The sequence below is a fragment of the Chlorocebus sabaeus genome, chromosome 4 (genome assembly GCF_047675955.1).
Source record: "Chlorocebus sabaeus isolate Y175 chromosome 4, mChlSab1.0.hap1, whole genome shotgun sequence".
Lineage (NCBI taxonomy): Eukaryota > Metazoa > Chordata > Mammalia > Primates > Cercopithecidae > Chlorocebus > Chlorocebus sabaeus.
This window is the reverse complement of record NC_132907.1, coordinates 40236249-40254911: the sequence shown is the minus strand read 5'-3', so window position 1 is coordinate 40254911 and position 18663 is coordinate 40236249. Positions and strand designations below refer to the sequence as shown.

Genomic DNA, 18663 nt, shown 5'->3' with positions numbered 1-18663 from the left:
ATTTGGATTTGGTTTCCTAATGCTAAACTTAGAAATTTGAAAAAAAAAAAAAAGAAAGGAAACCACATCCTTTTTACTCTCAGTATATAGATGGAGGCAGTTAAGAACTGAAAACAGATTTTCAGGTTGATTGATGTGGGACAGCAGTCACAATGAGGAACTCCTACAGATTTCTGGCATCCTCTCTCTCAGTTGTCGTTTTTCTTGTGCTAATTCCTGAAGGTAAGACTGATTCTTCTCATTTCCATTATGACCACGAAGCAAAATGGAGCAGACTTTTAATGAACTTTTGGTAATATTACCTTCCTATACTGAAAGAAGATGTTTTCCCCCAAGCCTTAAAATGTTTAGCCAGGCACAATGGCACATGCCTGTAGTCCCAGCTACTAGGAAGGCTGAGGTGGAAGGATCGCATGAGCGCAGGAGTTTGAGTCCAGGCAGGGCAACATAGTGAGACCCTGTCTCTATTTTTTTTTAAATAGCATTCTTTCTTGGATTTTAAATATTTCTGTATTTTAGAAGAAAAAAACATCTTTTCTTCTCACGATTATTTTGCAAAAGATAGCAGAACCACCAATGCTTATTGCTGCCAATTTGTAACTTTAAAACTGCCAAAAAAGACAATGTAAAAATGAGTGAACAAAACTCTCGTGTTAGTAAAACAAATAGTACCTTCCAGGAAAGGAATAGTGGCAAGTTAGTCAACTCAGCCTTTCCTGCTGCAGAAAATGCATAGATCATTTAAAGAAAACTAAGACAAATCTGACCTAGACACCAAAAGTGAATCAGGAATTATTAGAATTTTTATACTTATTTCTCAGGTCTAGAGACTCTTTGGCAATACATTAAGACATTAGGCCAGTTCCCTCGTTAACCCTTTGGGAGTGCTATAATATTTTTTATTAAGCTAACTTTTTGTCTACCAAATGGTAATCAATATTTCTGCTTTTGCATGAGTTGCGCATGCATGGGTTAAAATGCTGTATAATTCATGGTATCACCACTGAAAGGGTGACAGCTCTTGGGGAGCTCCAGATTTCCCTTGAAGAACCCACTAGGAAGTGAGGACTACACTCGAGCTGTAGCAATATGGAGCCAGCCATGGTTTTTCCCATGATTCATCAGCTTTTGGAGGCAGGGACTTATGTAATAACCTACCTCGCCAGGAATTCCCAAAGAACTCTGGTTTATCATGCACCTAAATATGAGAAGACTTTGGGAGGCTAAGGCGGGTGGTTCACAAGGTCAAGAGATCGAGACCATCTTGGCCAACATGGTGAAACCTTGTCTCCACTAAAAACACAAAAATTAGCTGGGCATGGTGGTGCATGCCTGTAATCCCAGCTACTCGGGAGGCTGAGGCAGGAGAATTGCTTGAACCAGAGAGTCAGAGGTTGCAATGAGCTGAGATCGCACCACTGCACTCCAGCCTGGTGACTCTGTACCCCCGAAAAAAAAAAAAAAGATACAGAAGAAATATAAAAATAACAAGACTGCAGGGCATTTGAGACAAAGGTTGGCTATGTTATAAGCAGGGCGTAGTATGACTATATTCAGGCATGTTAAATTCTCCATACAGAAAAAAACAGGGCAGATAAATCCAGCCATATCTTTTCTTCAAAGGAAACAACAAAAGCAAACTGCTGTGCTCCTCTTTGTTTCCTGTGTTCAGACAGGGCAGTGTGGGCCCATATAAGGAACAGACACAGCAAAGCAAGGCACGGTTGAAATCTATCTGTACATGAATCATTCTAGGAAAACTGGGATTGGGTGAAGTTCTCTTGTTTCTATAAGCTCTTTACCCTTTTATTTCTAGAGTCTAGAATTTCTTCCTCCCAGTTCCCTTTTTAAAAGCAGAGACCTCTGCTTTTTCAAATCACACTAGCCACATTTCTTGTGGTCACTCTCCTCCTTGCTCTCACCCTCATAAAATCTTATGAAAGGCTTCTATAGCTGCCATTAATACTTGCCTGTGAATTTGGCAATGACTTAGTCCTAATTATGGAACAAGAGGCACTGTGCCCTATTCAAGAAACCATGAGTCTCAGCAAAAGTATTTTGGGAGAATCCAAGAACATCTGGTGCAGGAGGTGGAGAGCTCAGAGTGTATCACTAAGACATAAGGTGCTCTATCTATCAGCATGTATGATTTGCCTTGTGTTTAGCTCTCACTGTTCCCTAACAATGGGTCTCTACTTCTACACTATCACCATCAAGGAAATGTCACTTAGGCAGAATTCTCGGCATATAGTATCTTCTCTCCTCTCTTCCATATCTCAGTGGAAAATACCTTAGATTAAACCACATGGTTTGGTCTAGAGATTGAAAGGGAGGTGTAATCGATGTTATTTTCTTAACTTATGAGTGAGAACAGTGCAATTTAATAACCAAAACTCTCATAATGACCAAAGGACTGAGGGGTAGGGTCACAGCCAAATGATGCTAATATTGGTTCATAAGCTGTGTTTTTGCAATGGCTTGGGGTTAAAAGGGAAGTTATGAGGCTTCTAAAAGTCTTATCTATTTCCCCAAAATTAATACTTAGCCAAAAAGGGTGGAAGCACTTGAGGTTGTCACTACCACTGGCATCTCCTGCAGCAACTGTTGATGGTAAAGACCAAGGCAGAGCTTTCTGCCCTGGGGCCTGAGGTTGCTGGTTTGTGACATCTAGCCTAATGATCCTGGAACAGTCAATGGCCTGGCTTCTATGTGTGGAAGAGCAGGAACCTAAAGTCCAACAGGAATAGGATTTGTATCAGATGTCTGCAGGTCTACATAGAGTAAAAACAAGGGGAAATGCTCTCAACCAGACTTCCTCTCTGAGTGCAAAAAGTATGGCTGGTCTTAGAAACATGACTTTGTGTAGAGCTCTTTGGGGTTGAACACCAATCTGATTTGTCTTTTTCCATTGAACAGATATCTGTGAAGAAATTATTGGAGGAAATGAAGTAACTCCTCATTCAAGACCCTACATGGTCCTACTTAGTCTTAACGGAAAAACCATCTGTGCTGGGGCTTTGATTGCAGAAGACTGGGTGTTGACTGCAGCTCACTGTAACTCGTAAGTGCCTGGGATTTTTTTAAAAAGTTTGTAAAGATACTCTAATTTGGGGAAACATTAATAAAAAGAGCAGACCAGGCACAGTGGCTCACACCTGTAATCCCAGCACTTTGGGAGGCCAAGGCAGGTGGATCACATGAGGTCAGGAGTTTGAGACTAGCCTGGCCAACATGGTGAAACCCCATCTCTACTAAAAATACAAAATTAGCCAGGCATGGTGGTGCATGTCTGTAATCCCAGCTACTTTGGAGGCTGAGGCAGGAGAATTGCTTGAACCTAGGAGACGGAGGTTGCAGTGAGCCGAGATCGCACCATTGCACTCCAGTCTAGGCAACAAGAGTGAGACTCCATCTCAAAATAAAATAAAATAAATAAAATAAAATAAAATAAATAGTAGATCCCACTAAAGCCATGGGAGGTTCACATGTATCTTCATGTCGCTTAAGTCTTTAGGCACTTGCTTAAGCCTAAAAGGAAGTTAAGCCCAGACTTGCCACAAAGAATCAGGCAATGAGGAAGCAGCATCCACAAGCTCTTTCTGTAGATCTCCACTAAGCCATTGGGTACAGGTGCTGCAGAGCTTTGCTTCTGTCATAACTGCATGCCCAGGTACAATTAGCCTCAGCATGGAAGGGTGAAACTTTCAGTGCCCCCTCAGAGCCCTGGGTGCAACCATCAAGTACAGAAAGCTTGTGTCCAATGCCTTCTTGTATGCCTCGGTGAATTCCTGTCACATCTTTGGCCACCTCTTCACTCCTGTCAACCGCTACATTCAACCTCTTCCCAGGCCTTGTCTTTTCCTACTCTGTAAATCAAGCCTGTAAACCTAGGCCATTCAATATGATAGCCACTAGTTAGAGGTAGCTATGTAAATTTCAATCAATTAAAGTTAAATAAAATATCAAATTAGTTCCTCAATCGCACTAGCCACATTTCAAGTCCTCAGTAGCCACATGTGGCTAGTGCAGATAAATAGAACATTTCATCATAAAAATATGCTCTACTGGAAAGCACTGTTCTAAGGTCTTTTTCTTTTATTTTTTATTATTTACTTTTTATTGACATATAATAGCTGCACATATGTTGGGGGTACATGTGATCGTTTAAGTGAGACTAATCTCAGCTGATGTAATGGAAAAGAGGCAGTGTGCATAATCTGGTTGGTGTAGTTTATACTAGGTTGTGAATGATGATAGCCTTAACCATCAGTTCATCAGAAAGCATTTTGATTTTGATAACCAAAGTGAATCTTTAAGAGAAAAAAAAGACTCCTGAACCCCTCCTTCAGACCACCATCCCTTCAACACAATGCCATGCAAATAGGGTCCTCCATGGGGCAATCTGTTTCTGAAAGTTTTCCCATTTGAGTTTGTTGTTTTCTTAAAAAGACCCCTTCATTACATTACTTTACAACTATTGGCTGCTTTTTGCTTCGTCCCTGGACTACTAAGATCTTTGCTTCCCATCACAGCTAATAAGTAATTCTCCATCACAGCTAAATAAGGCAGGGGTAGAGGGGCAGACAAGCACAAGGCTTGGCTTTGCTGCCATGGAATTCTCTTGTTTTTCAATGAACCTAGTTTACCTTTTTATAAACAAGTTGGTGATGATGATGACGATGAATTCATAAACATTCTTTTATTCATAAATATTATTTTATTTTTTAAAGCACATATTTTCTTTCTGAGCCACAAAGAAGTCTCCCCACCTCCATACTTACAAATGGGACAATGAAACTGATCAGCATATATGCTCAATTGCTAATACAAAGAATAAATCCAGTAAATAATGTTGTATCTGTTCTCAGGGACAAAAGGTACCAGGTCATTCTTGGGGCTCACTCAATAACCAGGAAAGAGCGAGAAAAACAGATAATGCGTGTTAAGAAAGAGTTTCCCTATCCATGCTATGACCCAGCCACACACGAAGGTGATCTTAAACTTTTACAGGTACGTGTCTTTGATTGTCTTCTCAAAAGTCATAGAACCTTCTACAATCTGGCCACCAACATGAAAACATTTCCTTGGTGCCCCTGTTGTAACAACTCACATAAAGAGGATCCTGAAAATTTGGACTATAATTTAAGTTAAAATGTAAATATTTATCTTATCCCATTAACACTTTATGTTTTTCTTCCAACAGCTAACAGAAAAAGCAAAAATTAACAAATATGTGACTATCCTTCATCTGCCTAAAAAGGGGGATGACGTGAAACCAGGAACCATGTGCCAAGTTGCAGGGTGGGGGAGGATTCACAATAGTGCATCTCAGTCCGATACGCTGAGAGAAGTCAATATCACCATCATAGACAGAAAAATCTGCAATGATCCAAAACACTATAATTTTAACCCTGTGATTGGAATGAATATGGTTTGTGCCGGAAGCCCCCGAGGTGGAAAAGACTCGTGCGATGTAAGTAAAATAAGATCCCACATTTAGCTATTGAAGTAAGTCATGCAGACAGAGAAAATGTAACGTCATGCTTTGTTTTGTCATGGCACTGGCTTCTACAGGATCCTAGAGTTTCTTGAAATAAGTTTAATAAAACCCCAGTCAAATACATGAATGTGCTCATCTCAAGTGAGTCATTAATCAAAAATAAGAAGCTCACTGCTAGTGCATGGGGTGCACTACATATTTTTGACTTCTTACAAAAATTACTAAGAAGCAATGTTTGGTCTCATATTAACATACAGAGATCTAAACTTGAAGATATACAACAAAAAAAAAAAAAAAAAAAAAAGAAGAGTTGAAGTCAAGGTTCCTCAGGGCCATTCAGTACACTTTCCCCATTTCAGTACATTCCCTCTCCTTCTCCACTACGTTCCTCTGCCATTTAACATCGGCGTGTCTGAAATGTCTGTCAAGCCTGGATCAATATTTCCAGCCAGACCCTATAGCTTCCCAGAGCTTAGTTTAATCCCCAGTAAACATGCTGTTCAATGTTCAAAGCATGACTCATACCAGAAAATGTGTAAGCTTCCATCCTAGAACCCCCTGAGAAGGGGTGGGACAGGGCCATGCTTAAAGACGAGAATAGAAGAAACATTTTACAGATTTTTAAACTGAATACTAGCTTGCATTTCTCATTTGTCCCAAAGACCTTACAGAGTCTTACCTGAAGAAGGGTATGCAGTAGGCATGGTTTGGGAGTTACCAGAGATTGAGAAATCCAAAGGTCTCTGTCCTTCCCTAGATCTATGTCTTGCCTTCAGAACCAAAGCTAGTCAAATCCCAGGAAAAGAAAATTTGTCTTTAGTACCTGTCCACTTTCTCTTCTCTGCCCTAGTTCCCCCATTCCCTCCCTCGTCCACCACGCTGGGCTTCCAGGAACCCAGAACCTTCATGCTTTTGGAAACCACAAGCTTTTGGAACCCACATGCTTTTGGAACCCACATGCAGCATCCTAAGGCCACGGCAGCATACTAAGATGTTAGTTCCCATCCCACCAGCCACCCGCCACCACTGAAGCTTGGCAATCCTTCCCTGTTCTCTCAACACCCCGAAATTGGCTATTGATGAATTAAACCTAAAGGACTAATTCTGCAAATGCCATTACTGTAACAGGCAGGGGAACTATTCCTGTCCAGGGAGGATCCCGGGTTCTAACATGGTTCTTTATTTCGTATCTCTATAAGGCCCACTTTTGCCTGAAAGGGACTGATTTGGTTTTGTTTCTTTTGGAAGGCAATTATCTGCTAGAAGAACCAGAAAACATAGTTTTTATTCTTTGCTTCAATGTACCATCTGCATTTGACTATTTTGCCGCTTGAGTTATTAAGCATTTTGAGAAAATGACAAACAGGAGACTTTCCTTTCCAAAAGCAGAGCAACAGTCTCAAAATTAGCTGATAACATGTGCAAGTTTCATTTTGATTTTCACTGGCTCATAAATAAACCAAGTGAACCAATTCAAAAATACTAAAATATTTCCAAATGTTTTAATTTTTCAGCACTATCTTCAGTGAGGTCAAAGTTGGTCTTAACTCATATTAAATGCTACAGAATTTCTTCCATTTCACTAGTGGTAATGCTGAACACTGACCCCTCTTGTTTTCCTCCAGGGAGATTCTGGAAGCCCTTTGTTGTGCAACGGTGTTTTCCGAGGGGTCACTTCCTTTGGCCGTAAAAATAGATGTGGAGACCCTCGTGGGCCTGGTGTCTATATTCTTCTCTCAAAGAAATACCTCAGCTGGATAATTATGACTATCAAGGGGACAGTTTAAATAACTGTTTCATTTCATTTTCTGTGGCTTCTTAATGCTTTCACAAATAAAATCAATTTGCATGACTGTACCTGTTTCTTTCTTGTAAACTTAGTAGGCAGATCTGCACCAGCAAAGTGAAGCAGAGTTATACGGCAGCCTTGTAGATAATGCAAGGGGGAGGGATTATGTGATCAATGTCACCAGAGTCATTTATGCGTCAAGTGACATGGGAATGCTTCCTGAATTATTCATCTCTCTGTCTCAGTGGAATCCAGCAAGAATGACCCTAAGATCAAGTCTAACAACAAATGCAGTAAAGGGCTCCACAATTCCACAGGAAACAGAAACAGCCAGTCTGGAACAGCCAGTCTGCAGCCAGTCTGGAAAAGGAAATATAGGGCATTGTTCCACATTAACAACTGCTTTTCATGCTATACACAAGAATCTGAGTCTATGGGAGAAAAAGAAACAAGCAATGCCTTACAGTATTTTCCAAATTCTAGGGCATACAAATACAGTACTTGGGCAGCCAAGAAAATTATACAGTAGAAAGTCAGCCTTCTTTCTCAGTGCCTTGCATTTAAGCCTTGGAGTACCTAGGTGATTTCTCAGTTCTCTTTGTTCTTGAGACTGGGTAGATCCAATCAACATGAGAGTTACAGTGGCTGCCATCCCATAGTAGAGAGTGAGTGTTGACTTGTGTCCAGAAAGTTTTCTTTGGAAAAAGCCCTCATCATATTTTTTCAACATAGTGAATTTAGTAGGTAGTCATCAGCCTGCAGTCACTTCAAGATGTCATTATGTGAACAGATTCTTTCAATTTCTATAGTCCCTTTAGTAATATAAATTTTATATATGTATATTATATATTATGTAATACAAATTTCAATATATACATATATGTGTGTATCTACATATGTATATACATATATACACATACACACATATATATACACATATACACACACATATACATGCATAATACATATTCAAACCAATAACATACAGCAACACTAAGAGACAGGCTCTTAAAACAAAGGAAGGTGCAAAAAAAAAACACCAACAACAAAGGAAGGAGCATAGCTTAAAGACTGGCTAAAATAATAGTACATTGGTTTTCAACCATGGTCGTTCATTAGACTCACTAAGCTCTTTAAAACTACCAATGCCCAGGTCCCACCTCTAGACATTTTGATTTAATTGGTATTTGGTGGGACCCGGGATGTAGTATTCTTTATGTGAGCTCCCCAGTGATTGTAATATGCAACCAGGGATGAACCTTTATACTAGAAAAGGAGGCCTGGTGCTACTATATAAAAGAGAGGCTCTGAGAGAGTAACTACGATGATACTTTAAATACTTGCTACAATTCCCTCATTGCTAGTTAGGACTTTAACTGCAAAAAGAGGATGGAATATTCCCTACTGTCAATACGTACTACAGATTTTGAACTCTGTTTAAAAAGCGGTTGTATGGAACCCTTGTTAACTGCTGGTAGAAGTATAAATTAGTACAACGTCATAGGAAAATTGGCAGTGTCTACTAAAACTCAACATATATATAAACCTATGACCTAGCAATTCCACTCCTGGGTAGATCCCAAACAGGCATGAGTGCTTTTATCCACCAAAGATGTGTTCTGGAATGTACATAGCAGCTTTATTCTTGGAAGTCAAAACTAGAAATAACTCAAATATCCACACACAATAAAATGGATAAACAACTGTTATACAGTCATACAATAAAATATTACACAGCAATGAAAAGAACAAACTTCAGTTTTATGCAACACAAATTTAATGTTGAGGAAAAGTGAGATAAAAAAGAATACACATGATGAGATTCCATTTATCTAAAAGTTGGCATAAGGGAAAACTAATCCATGGGGATAGGAGTCAGAAAAATGTGGAGGTGCTAACTAGGAGTGGACATGAGGGATCCCTTTAGGGTACTAGACATGTTCATATCTTGATCTAGATGGTGGTTGCACAGTTGTTTATTCACAAATTTAAAACTCGTCAAGCTATAAACTTAAGACTTATGTGCTTTACTATATGTGAATTATTACTCCATGAAAAATTTTTAATTTCAAAATTTAAAAATAAGTTGTAGCCCAGGCTTTTGTGTGCTATATGAAAGCTTACCTTTTTCTTTATGAAAATCGTATTCCAAACTTCCCAACAAAACTAATCGTAGTAACAGATATATAATATTTTTCTTAAATGACAGCCTGTTGTTCACATGCCAGTATTAATTGAGAGAAGTGGCCTTTGGTCATGACATAGTGTCGTGAGAGTATTAAAACAGAAGTATCCACAACAGAATAGCAGGGGACACTGGAAACGGTCTAATCATTTTGCTCATTTTCTTCTAAACATTTTCTTACAGTTTATACCTGGCTTATTAGGAAGATCAAATTAAAACCATTAAAGAAGAGTGTGCATTGCAGAAAACGATCACACCTATGGCTTTCAGTGGCCTAAAATTTTCTAAGGCAAGAATTACTAACATTACCAAACAGATTTAAATTTTAAAAACAGGGAAAATAAATATATATATTGACAAATTAACACTAATTTAACAGAAGAGTCCTAAACTCCTCTGGTATATACTATTCTACTTTTGAATTCTCAAAGTTTTTGTTATGTTGTATCGATTTTGGGGGCATAGGGAATGGGTATGTATTAGTAAAAACAAGTCATGTCGAAGCAAAAAAAAATAATAATCAGCCAATATTTGTTATCTGTCATATGCAGAACATACTAAGGAGCACCAAAAAATATAATGCATGCTCTCTCAAGCCTTCAATTTAAACTCCTCAAGATGTTAAAACCAAAATAACCAATGATTCAGACAGTAATAAGATTTTTTTTAACAGCTGTAATAGTATAGTAATACCAAGTAGATGATGCAGGCTAATGCCAAGAACTCAAACCCAGGTAACATCATTTCAAAACACTTCCTGGAGAGGTTAGGACTTGTGTGGGTGTGTAAAGGAAAAGGAGAGAGAAGCAAGAATTCAGATTAGAAGAAAAGCTCCAACAAGGCAGGAAATCACAAGACTTAACCAAAGTCTTAATATAGGAGATGAATGGGAATTAACATTCAAAAGACAGAACAGTGAACTGATCAAGTTTGAAGGAACCTTAGCAGTGATCAAATCCAAATTCCTATCCTTGCAGATGTTGCAACACATCCAAGGTTACAGGGTGTATTTATGGCAGAGCCAAGGCAAGAACAGATCTAACTTCAAGTCCTGGGCTCAGGACTCCAGAGGCCGAGGTCAAAGGTGCTTGGCAATAGGGTGTCCTTGAGAGTTTACGAGCAGGAGACTGAGAGGATCAGCACGGGACTTTTAGATGTTTAACCTAGCAGTGGTGTGGAGTCAAGAGAAACAGTTATAAGGCAACTACAGCAGACTGGCTGTCAGGCACGCAGGATGTGACTAAGTGAAACAAAAGAAAAGAGAGCAAAGGGTGAACCAAGGAAGCACAGAGAAGAACCAGGAGGTTCCCTGAGTAGGGGACCAGGATAAGGATGAGACCATCAGGAGGAGAAGAGATTCCTACAGAACTGATTTTTAGAGAAAGTAATATGCATGCTTAACATACTGCCTAGCATATAGTGAGATTTTAATAAATGTTTTTCAAGTGAATGGGTCGTGTTTTCAATGTGTTGAGATTGAGCTAAAGACAGAAAAGAATCTCGAAAGGGAACTATCCCGAGGCAATCAGAAATATGAGGTTTGGAGCTAGGGAGAAAAGTCAGATGGGAAAGAAGTAGAACTCTTTGCTGTAGATGTTATTCTGAATAAAGTAGTGAAAATGAATCTCTAGAAAGGGGTAAGAAGGGGAGGAAGAAGAAAAGGGGGAGGAAGAGGGGCAGAAAGAGGAAAGCAGAGAAGGAAAGAAGTCGATCTCTGGGAAGCAGAGCAAATAAAGCAATCTGAGAAAGAACAGGAAAACAGGCATTCACATCAAGAAGAGTATTTCAACTTGTTTGATACTCATAAAAACTCCATGGGGAAGACATAGCCAACATCATCATCTTCACTTGGAAATAAGGAAACTGAAACCTAGAGGGGCTGGGTGCTAGTAGCAATTCCATACAGAGGCCGTCCCATCAGCTGCAGCAGAAAACACCCGGGTCTGGTCTGGACTCAAAGCCAGGTGCAGCACTCTGCCCCTGTGGCCTGGGGGAAAAGGGAAAGACAGTTCATACTCCTCCACGTTACATGGGCTGCTGCTCAGGACTATAGGCAAAGTGAGGTGGGGTCATGAGTCCCATCCCAGGATAATGGGCTTTCTCACACCCACCAGGTTCAGAGCTGCCACCAACTGAGCCATGCTGGGAGACAGCAGTCAGGGCTGACTGGGACAGTTTTCTCCCTCAGTGCTCTTGCCCCTGTATCAGTGTCCTGTGGCTGCCATAACAGATCACCACTCACTGGGTGGCTTAAAACAACAGAAATTGATTCTCACAGTTCTGGAGATGGGAAGTCTGAAATCATGGGGTCACAGGGGCGGTGCTCCCTAGGGAGGCTCTCGAGGTGATTCTGTGCCTCGCAGCTATGGGCAATAATTGCTCTGTGGCCACATCACTCCAGGCTCTGCCTCTGTGGCCACATCACCTCTTCTTCTGTGTGTCTGTTCTCCTCTGTGTGTCTCTCACAAGGGTACTTGTCATTGGATTTAGGGCCACCTGGATAATCCAGGATGATTTTATGTCAAGATCCTTAATGACATCTCCAAATGCAATATTTCTAAATAGGTCCCATTCTGAGGTTCCAGAGATTTAGCATGGATATCCTTTAGGAGACCATTTATCAGCCTACCACACCCTTCATGCCCTATACTGTTGTTAGTTCTGTCGTCTCTAATCCACCCATTCCTACGAATGCCAGTGCTATGCCCCTGCCACATACCCCAGGCCTCCCCAAGAAGTATCCCACTGGGCCCCAGCTTTCAATAAACTAATCAGATAAACTGAAGCAGCAAGTTTACATTTATAAAGACAATGCAGGCCCCTTTTATAGGTGAGGGAAAGATTTGGGGATACCAAATGGGTTGCCAAAGGTCACACAGCTAATTAATGGCAGAGCCAGAACTAGGATCCAATTCAACGCTCTGACTATTCAGACCACACACCAAACCCTGACCAAAGAATCTCTTTTTTTATGGAAGACCACTGTCTATTATTTAAAAAACAATAAAACCATATAAATGAAAAGCAACTTGATTTAGTTGTTTTAAAAGGATAAATACAGGAGATGGACACAGTGGCACACGCCTGCAGTCCCAGCTACTCAGGAGGGTCACTTGAAGCAAGGTGTTTGAGGCTACAGTGCACTATGATCAAGCCTGTGAATAGCCACTGCACTCCAGCCTGGGCAACATAGCAAGATCCAGCCTCTTAAAAAGAAGAGGATAAATATATAATAAAACATTACCCTAATGCTTTTATTTATTTATTTATTTATTTTGAGACAGGGTCTCACTCTGTCACCCAGACTGGAGTGTAGTGGCACAAACACAGTTCACTGCAGCCTCAACCTCCTGGACTCAAGTGATCCTCCCACCTCAGCCTCTCAAATAGCTGGGACTATAGGGAGTGTGCCACCACGTCCGGCTAATTTTTGTAATTTTTCTAGAAATGGAGTCTCACCGTGTTGCCCAGGCTGCACTAATGCTTTTAAATTAATAAGAAAGAAAAGTCTATTCAATAAATATAATAGGTAATAAATATGTCTTCACTCTTCTGTGTTGTGATGAAGAAGAGAAAAAGGGAAAAGGAGTAACGGTGGGGGGGAATCCCAATCTTTTCCAAAGCATGTACTGAAAACTATCTCGACTTAAAAATTGGAAAGGTACTTCTAGAATTTGTTAGAAAAATGGCATTTGGATTGGATGCAAAGGCATTCTTGAAGTTTTTCTCGCCTATCAGTGACAATCTTAATTTACCAGATAGTGGGAAATGTCTTCTTTATCTCAGACAAAGGTCCTTTTTAGGGTTTATTTTCCCAGGTTCTAAGAATACAGACACTGAAAGCATGAAAATGTTGTCTTATTTCTGCAACTATAGTCATAAATGAGACCACATATTGATACACGGAATGATGAAACCAAGCCAAAGACCAGATCTCACCCTACAAGCTAAAGAGCTACCTACTCCTATTTTAAAGCTTAAAAATTACAACTCTTTAATAGGTGGGAATAATCATAAGTTACCTTTCTTCTGTGGTCAGGTGGATGAGGTCTCTTTAACTGAAATTTTCTCTCCCAAAAAAAGTCAAGACTATGGTTAACAGGGTAAAACTTAGTAAAGGTGCGACCAGAATCTAGAATAGTTTTGTTCCAAACTTTGTGACCACAACCCACAGCCAAAACTACGTTTTATGTAGCAACCCCATATATAGACACATATATGTACTACATAACCATAACAAAAGTTTCACAAAATACTACCTAATTTTCCATTTTCCCATCTATACTATTCTATTTCACTTTTTATTGCTGATCTTGACTCACTACATTCATAATCCAATGATCATAACCCCCTGTTTGAAGACACTGATCCAGATCCCAATCATCAGGTGTATGTCGAGGGCTCTGTTCTTGACCCACAATGGAAACACAGCCTCACAACAAAAGCCATAAAAATTAAATACCTAGGCAGTACCAGGGGACACAGCAGTGCTCCCTCAGTGTGTTCATGGAATAAGTACTTCAAGATGCCCCCCACTACAGATTTCCCAAGTGTGTTTGGGGAAACAACGAATGCTCTCACCTCTCTTGGTGATGCACAATACCCATAATCCATCCAAGCCTTTGGAAGGTCCTTAAGAAAGAAAACGCTGGCCAGGCACGGTGGCTCACATCTGTAATCCCAGCACTTTGGGAGGCCGACGTGGGTGGATCACCTAAGGTCAGGAGTTCGAGACCAGCCTGGCTAACATGGTGAAACCCCATCTCTGCTAAAAATACACAGAAATTAGCCAGGCGTGGTAGTTGGCGCCTGTAGTCCCAGCTACTAGGGAGGCTGAGGCAGAAGAATCACTCGAACTTGAGAGGTGGAGGTTGCAGTGAGCCGAGATGGTGCCACTGAACTTCAGCCGGGGCGACGGAGTGAGACTCTGCCTCAAAAATAAATAAATAAAAAGAAAATAAAGAGAAAAAACTGTTCTAGCTTAACCCCAAATTTCCAAACTTACTGACCACATGGCATGTTTTTGTATTAACAACTTTGTATACATGTTTTGTATAACTGCTAAACACTTTTGAGAAATACTGTATGTAGAAGGAACTAATGGGTTAGAGATGAAAATGAGTGTCTTTAAGAGCTCAAAAGTAACCTCGTCTCCAACTATAAGCATTTTAAGAGAAAAGGTTAAATGCACTCTTGGAAATTCTGTCTAATATTAGTGAAAAAGTTCACAAGGAGTTAAAACTAAAGTACTTATCACTTGTAAGGGCCAGAGAAACAAGGAAATACACCTGATAAGTACATTCTTTATTCCAAGCATCAGAAAATTGATTTGAATATCCTATCGCATGCCCCCACCTAGATGAAGGCCCTGCCTAGCTGCTGGAATTAGTTTTGTAAAGAACTAGGTTTTAAGGCTTGATTTACAATACTTCTCTAATCTGAAAAGGTCCAGGGAATTGCATGTCTTTTGATTTAAAGTATGCAAAAAAATATGACTCATGCTCTTCCTACACTTGCACCTGATCACCAAAATGGCTCTGCTAAGAGTTGCCTGTATTCTGATACAGGCCACAGAGTGTGACAGCTGAAGAATACAAAGGTCATTCTGAGGCTGAGGTCCGGTCGGGCTCATCAACAGAGGCAGGAAGTCTACCCGATAAGGCTGTTTCGTTGTTGCCCGTTAACATTTTCAGAATCTCCAAAGAAAGTTATGGTATTATCACCACCTAACATTGTATATATTTGTTTTCTGCATGTCTCCTCTCACAAAAGTGTGGGCTCCCTGAGGGCAAGGACATTGTCTCTTGTTCACCTGTGTATCCCCAGCACCCTAGAAAGTACCTGCCACATAATAGATGCTTCATAAATAAATAATGAGTAAGTAAATCCCAGGGATTGACCAGGCAGCCAGGTGAGTGGAGAGAGGAAAAAGACGGGATATATAATCAGAGTTCTACAGGATGCCCCGTTCTTGCACCGACCACCAGTTTTGTCTTCGTGTTTCCCTGGGCTGGGTAGAGGAGATATTCTACTCACCCTTGAGCCCCCTTTAACATTCTAGATTGCACAAAAGATTTAAGGCCCAGAGGACAGGGCCTGGGTCTTGCTCCCCATCATGGGGTCTTTCTCTCAAGAAGTACCCAGTAAAAGTTGGTAGGACTAAGCTGAGAAGAATAGTGGTCTACCTTGAAAGGGCAGATGTTCACAGAGGAAGCCTCATGGTCATGAGTGGCCTCCTGACACATAATAATGTCTTGCCCTTTCGGATTGCCTTATCTTCCACCCATTCTACACCGCTGGTTTTTCTTCAAAATAAGATGATTTGTGATGCTAACTCGAGTTCAAAAACTGCCCAAGATCACCACTCCATCATTCATATACATATGCAAGGAGAAGATGACTTAATTTAAAGTGATGAACCATCTCAGTCAAATTCAGAAACATTCAACTATATACTCTCTGAGGTAGGGTGGATGTAGGACTTTTACCTCTGATGAAATATGTACTGAGAAAAACCGGAAGGAGAAAATCTTTCATTCCCCTCAACAACAGCTCACTTTGCTATAGATGCATGGCATTTTACTCACCCATTTGCTTACCAAAAAACCCACCAGACCTGGACACAGTGGGACAGGTCCACACAGTCACATCATTCTTGGGAGTACCTAGGCCAGTTGCAATCTCCTTTGTCCTAGGTAGCCAGATTAAGGAACAAATCTGAAATAATGATCAAAAATACAGAATTATTACAATTTCTGATTCCTTATGAATATACTTAAACTGGTTATAGACAGTATGCACTGTCCATGACCCAACCTCCAGTACAGCTGGAGTAGGATGTTAAAGAAATTACATCCATTCTAGGAAAGTTTATCCAAGGCAACAAAGGATCAAGTATACAAATAGGCTTAGGTGTAGTAAATGGAAGAATTTAAGTGAACTGTGACCATTGGCCAGGAAGAGCCAGACTACTCTCAAAGTTCATGGTCAAAGCAGTGATGGGAAAGAAAGGAAATGTGAAAAATAGAAAATACAAATTATATTAACTTTGAACTCACAAATGAAGAGGTTTTTTACAATAAAAGAAACTCTTGAGAACTCAAATTCCTTATGGACTCAATAGAGAAAGAGAGCTTGTTGTGGGCATAGGCTCTGTCATAAACTATTTTCACAAGAATGCAGAAGATTGAAATGAAGATGAAGCCCAGAGGAGATATTAACCTGTGAGTTTGTGCTTGGGGTCTGTATGCTCTTCCCAGCATTTATATCCAAGATGTGTAAGCATCCATCCTTCATTCCTCCTCCAACGGCAAGGACCCCAGACTGCCAGGGACACCAATCCATAGCCTTTAAAGTTTCACATAATAGTACAGACAGGTCAGCTTCAAAGAAGGTACACTCATGAATGTGATGCACTTAAGTAAGCAGCAAGTCCCCAGGTCTGCACCTGTCACAGCTCTCCTGGGCCTGCTATCCAAAGACAGGAGCAACTGCACCCTCCAGAGATTACTCCTCAGGGACTAGCAGTCACTTCTGGAAGGGAAGATACCTAACATGATTCAAATTATGATAACAATTGTGGATTTTTTAACATAGACTATGCAATAACAGTTGGAAAGCTACATGCAATACATACTATGGGGCAAAAATCTGCTGCTGGAGTAGTTCACATGTGCCCTTGCAAATTGGCTCTGAAAATGCAGGCTTTCTCTGATTTGTCTACCTGTGTCCTTATGTTCCAGGTAGTGGTCAGATAAAAGAGAACTATATGTGATTGCTCACAACTCAAAAGTCTCAAGCACTTCAAATCTTAAGGCAGTTCAGAAAATAAAATTGCCTTCTATTTATTTATAATTATAGTTAATTTAAAAAATAGGATTTAGTATCACACATTTACATTGGTAATTGAAATTACTAATAACAATCACTTTAAAGGACATTTTAACAAATACTACAATTATATGTATCTGTGTATCCTTATCAATCATCTTGGTAACCATCCTCATTTTTGCATCTTCTCTTCTACATGTAAAAATATTTTATAAAGTAGCAAACATAGTGTTTATACTATTTGATTATTTTCTGTTGTTTTCACCTATCATATAAACACTTTTCCACATTTTAATATACTTTTCACAATTATAATTTTTAACAATCCCATAATATTCCATCATGCTGTTGTATCCTGATTAATTTTTGTTCTGCTAATGCCAGACCTGTTTTGGTTTTTGTTGTATTGTGGTTTTATTTGTATTGGGTTGGGTTGCTTTTTTTTGGAAAGGAGTATATTTTTTTGTTTTTCTGCATGTGTTTTATTTGTTGTCTGTTCTCATAAAGTACACTGTAATGAATATATTCTACATGTCTTTTTTTTCTGACAAATTTTTTAAGTAAATTCCAAGGTTCAAAAGAGTTGACATAAAATTTTCCAAACAGCTATAACTTTTTACAGCACCAGCATCCAATGAGTATACTAATCTCACCCTGGCTAAAAGTTACATGAAGTTAAAAATGTTATTTTACATCTAGTGAAATTATAATAATTATAAAACAGATTATAAGGGTAATTTATTTTCTTCTTAGCAAGAATGAACTTTTTTCTGTGTATTTATGTTCCTCTACCATTTCCCACCATGTGAATTTTTTTGCCATTTAAGCACCTACATCTTAATGCTTTTCTTACAAGTTTGAGTCCATTTTTAAAAAACACACATCTGAATATACAATAGTTCCTCTCATTCTTCATTTAACCAACTTGCTAAATTTACCAAAGTTCTCCTCTCCTTCTGTAAAACGTATTTATTTCTACCCATAGCATGCTAATCTTCTGTTCTCTAGAATGCTCCACACTTCTGCTCCCACTAATTAAGCTGTAGGTTTATAGAACCCACTGTGTTTTGCCAAACCTGTTTACAACAGGTGAACTTGTTATTATAACTGTGATTTCATCAAATCACATGTAAATGTTTAATTAAATCACCTACTTTATTTGGACTAAAGATGATTGTTACTTCTATGAACTAAATTAAACAATGTGGAAGCTTTTTTTTTGTTTTTTTTTTTTTTAAGACACAGTCTCACTCTGTTGCCCAGGATGGAGTGCAGTGTTACCACAAGGGGTCACTGAAGCCTCGATCTCCCGGGGGCTCAAGCCATCCACCCTCCTTAGCCTCCCAAAGTGCTGGGATT

The 18663-nt window shown here is 39.6% G+C and overlaps 2 protein-coding genes across 4 annotated transcripts in view; one reads left to right on the top strand and one right to left on the bottom strand.

Annotated features, from left to right (window-relative positions):
• The first annotated feature begins 115 nt into the window (after positions 1-115).
• On the top strand, positions 116-7357 carry GZMA (granzyme A). The gene is made up of 5 exons (XM_007972527.2): positions 116-222; positions 2917-3061; positions 4869-5010; positions 5204-5473; positions 7126-7357. The coding sequence occupies exons 1-5, from the start codon at positions 153-155 to the stop codon at positions 7285-7287; spliced, it is 789 nt and encodes a 262-aa protein (XP_007970718.1). The 5' UTR covers positions 116-152; the 3' UTR covers positions 7288-7357.
• A 2762-nt stretch (positions 7358-10119) lies between these two features.
• The window catches only part of CDC20B (cell division cycle 20B), a 56185-nt gene continuing 47641 nt past the window's right edge, over positions 10120-18663 (bottom strand). The window contains exons 10-12 of one of the 3 annotated variants that reach the window (XM_007972514.3): positions 16696-16821; positions 16074-16191; positions 10120-11461 (exon numbers count right to left, since the gene is read on the bottom strand). In XM_007972514.3, the coding sequence (XP_007970705.3) occupies positions 11361-11461; positions 16074-16191; positions 16696-16821 (345 nt within the window). In that variant the 3' untranslated portion in view covers positions 10120-11360. The remainder of the gene's footprint in view (positions 11462-16073; positions 16192-16695; positions 16822-18663) is intronic. The other 2 variants (XM_038010394.2, XM_038010395.2) reach the window with 2 other exon arrangements.

Excerpts from the sequence above, each read along its gene's own strand:
- GZMA (XM_007972527.2), top strand. The coding sequence starts at position 153 with ATGAGGAACTCCTACAGATTTCTGGCATCCTCTCTCTCAGTTGTCGTT. Across the intron at positions 3,062-4,868 it reads ACTGCAGCTCACTGTAACTC|GGACAAAAGGTACCAGGTCA; the intron begins GTAAGTGCCTGG and ends ATCTGTTCTCAG. Across the intron at positions 5,474-7,125 it reads GTGGAAAAGACTCGTGCGAT|GGAGATTCTGGAAGCCCTTT; the intron begins GTAAGTAAAATA and ends GTTTTCCTCCAG.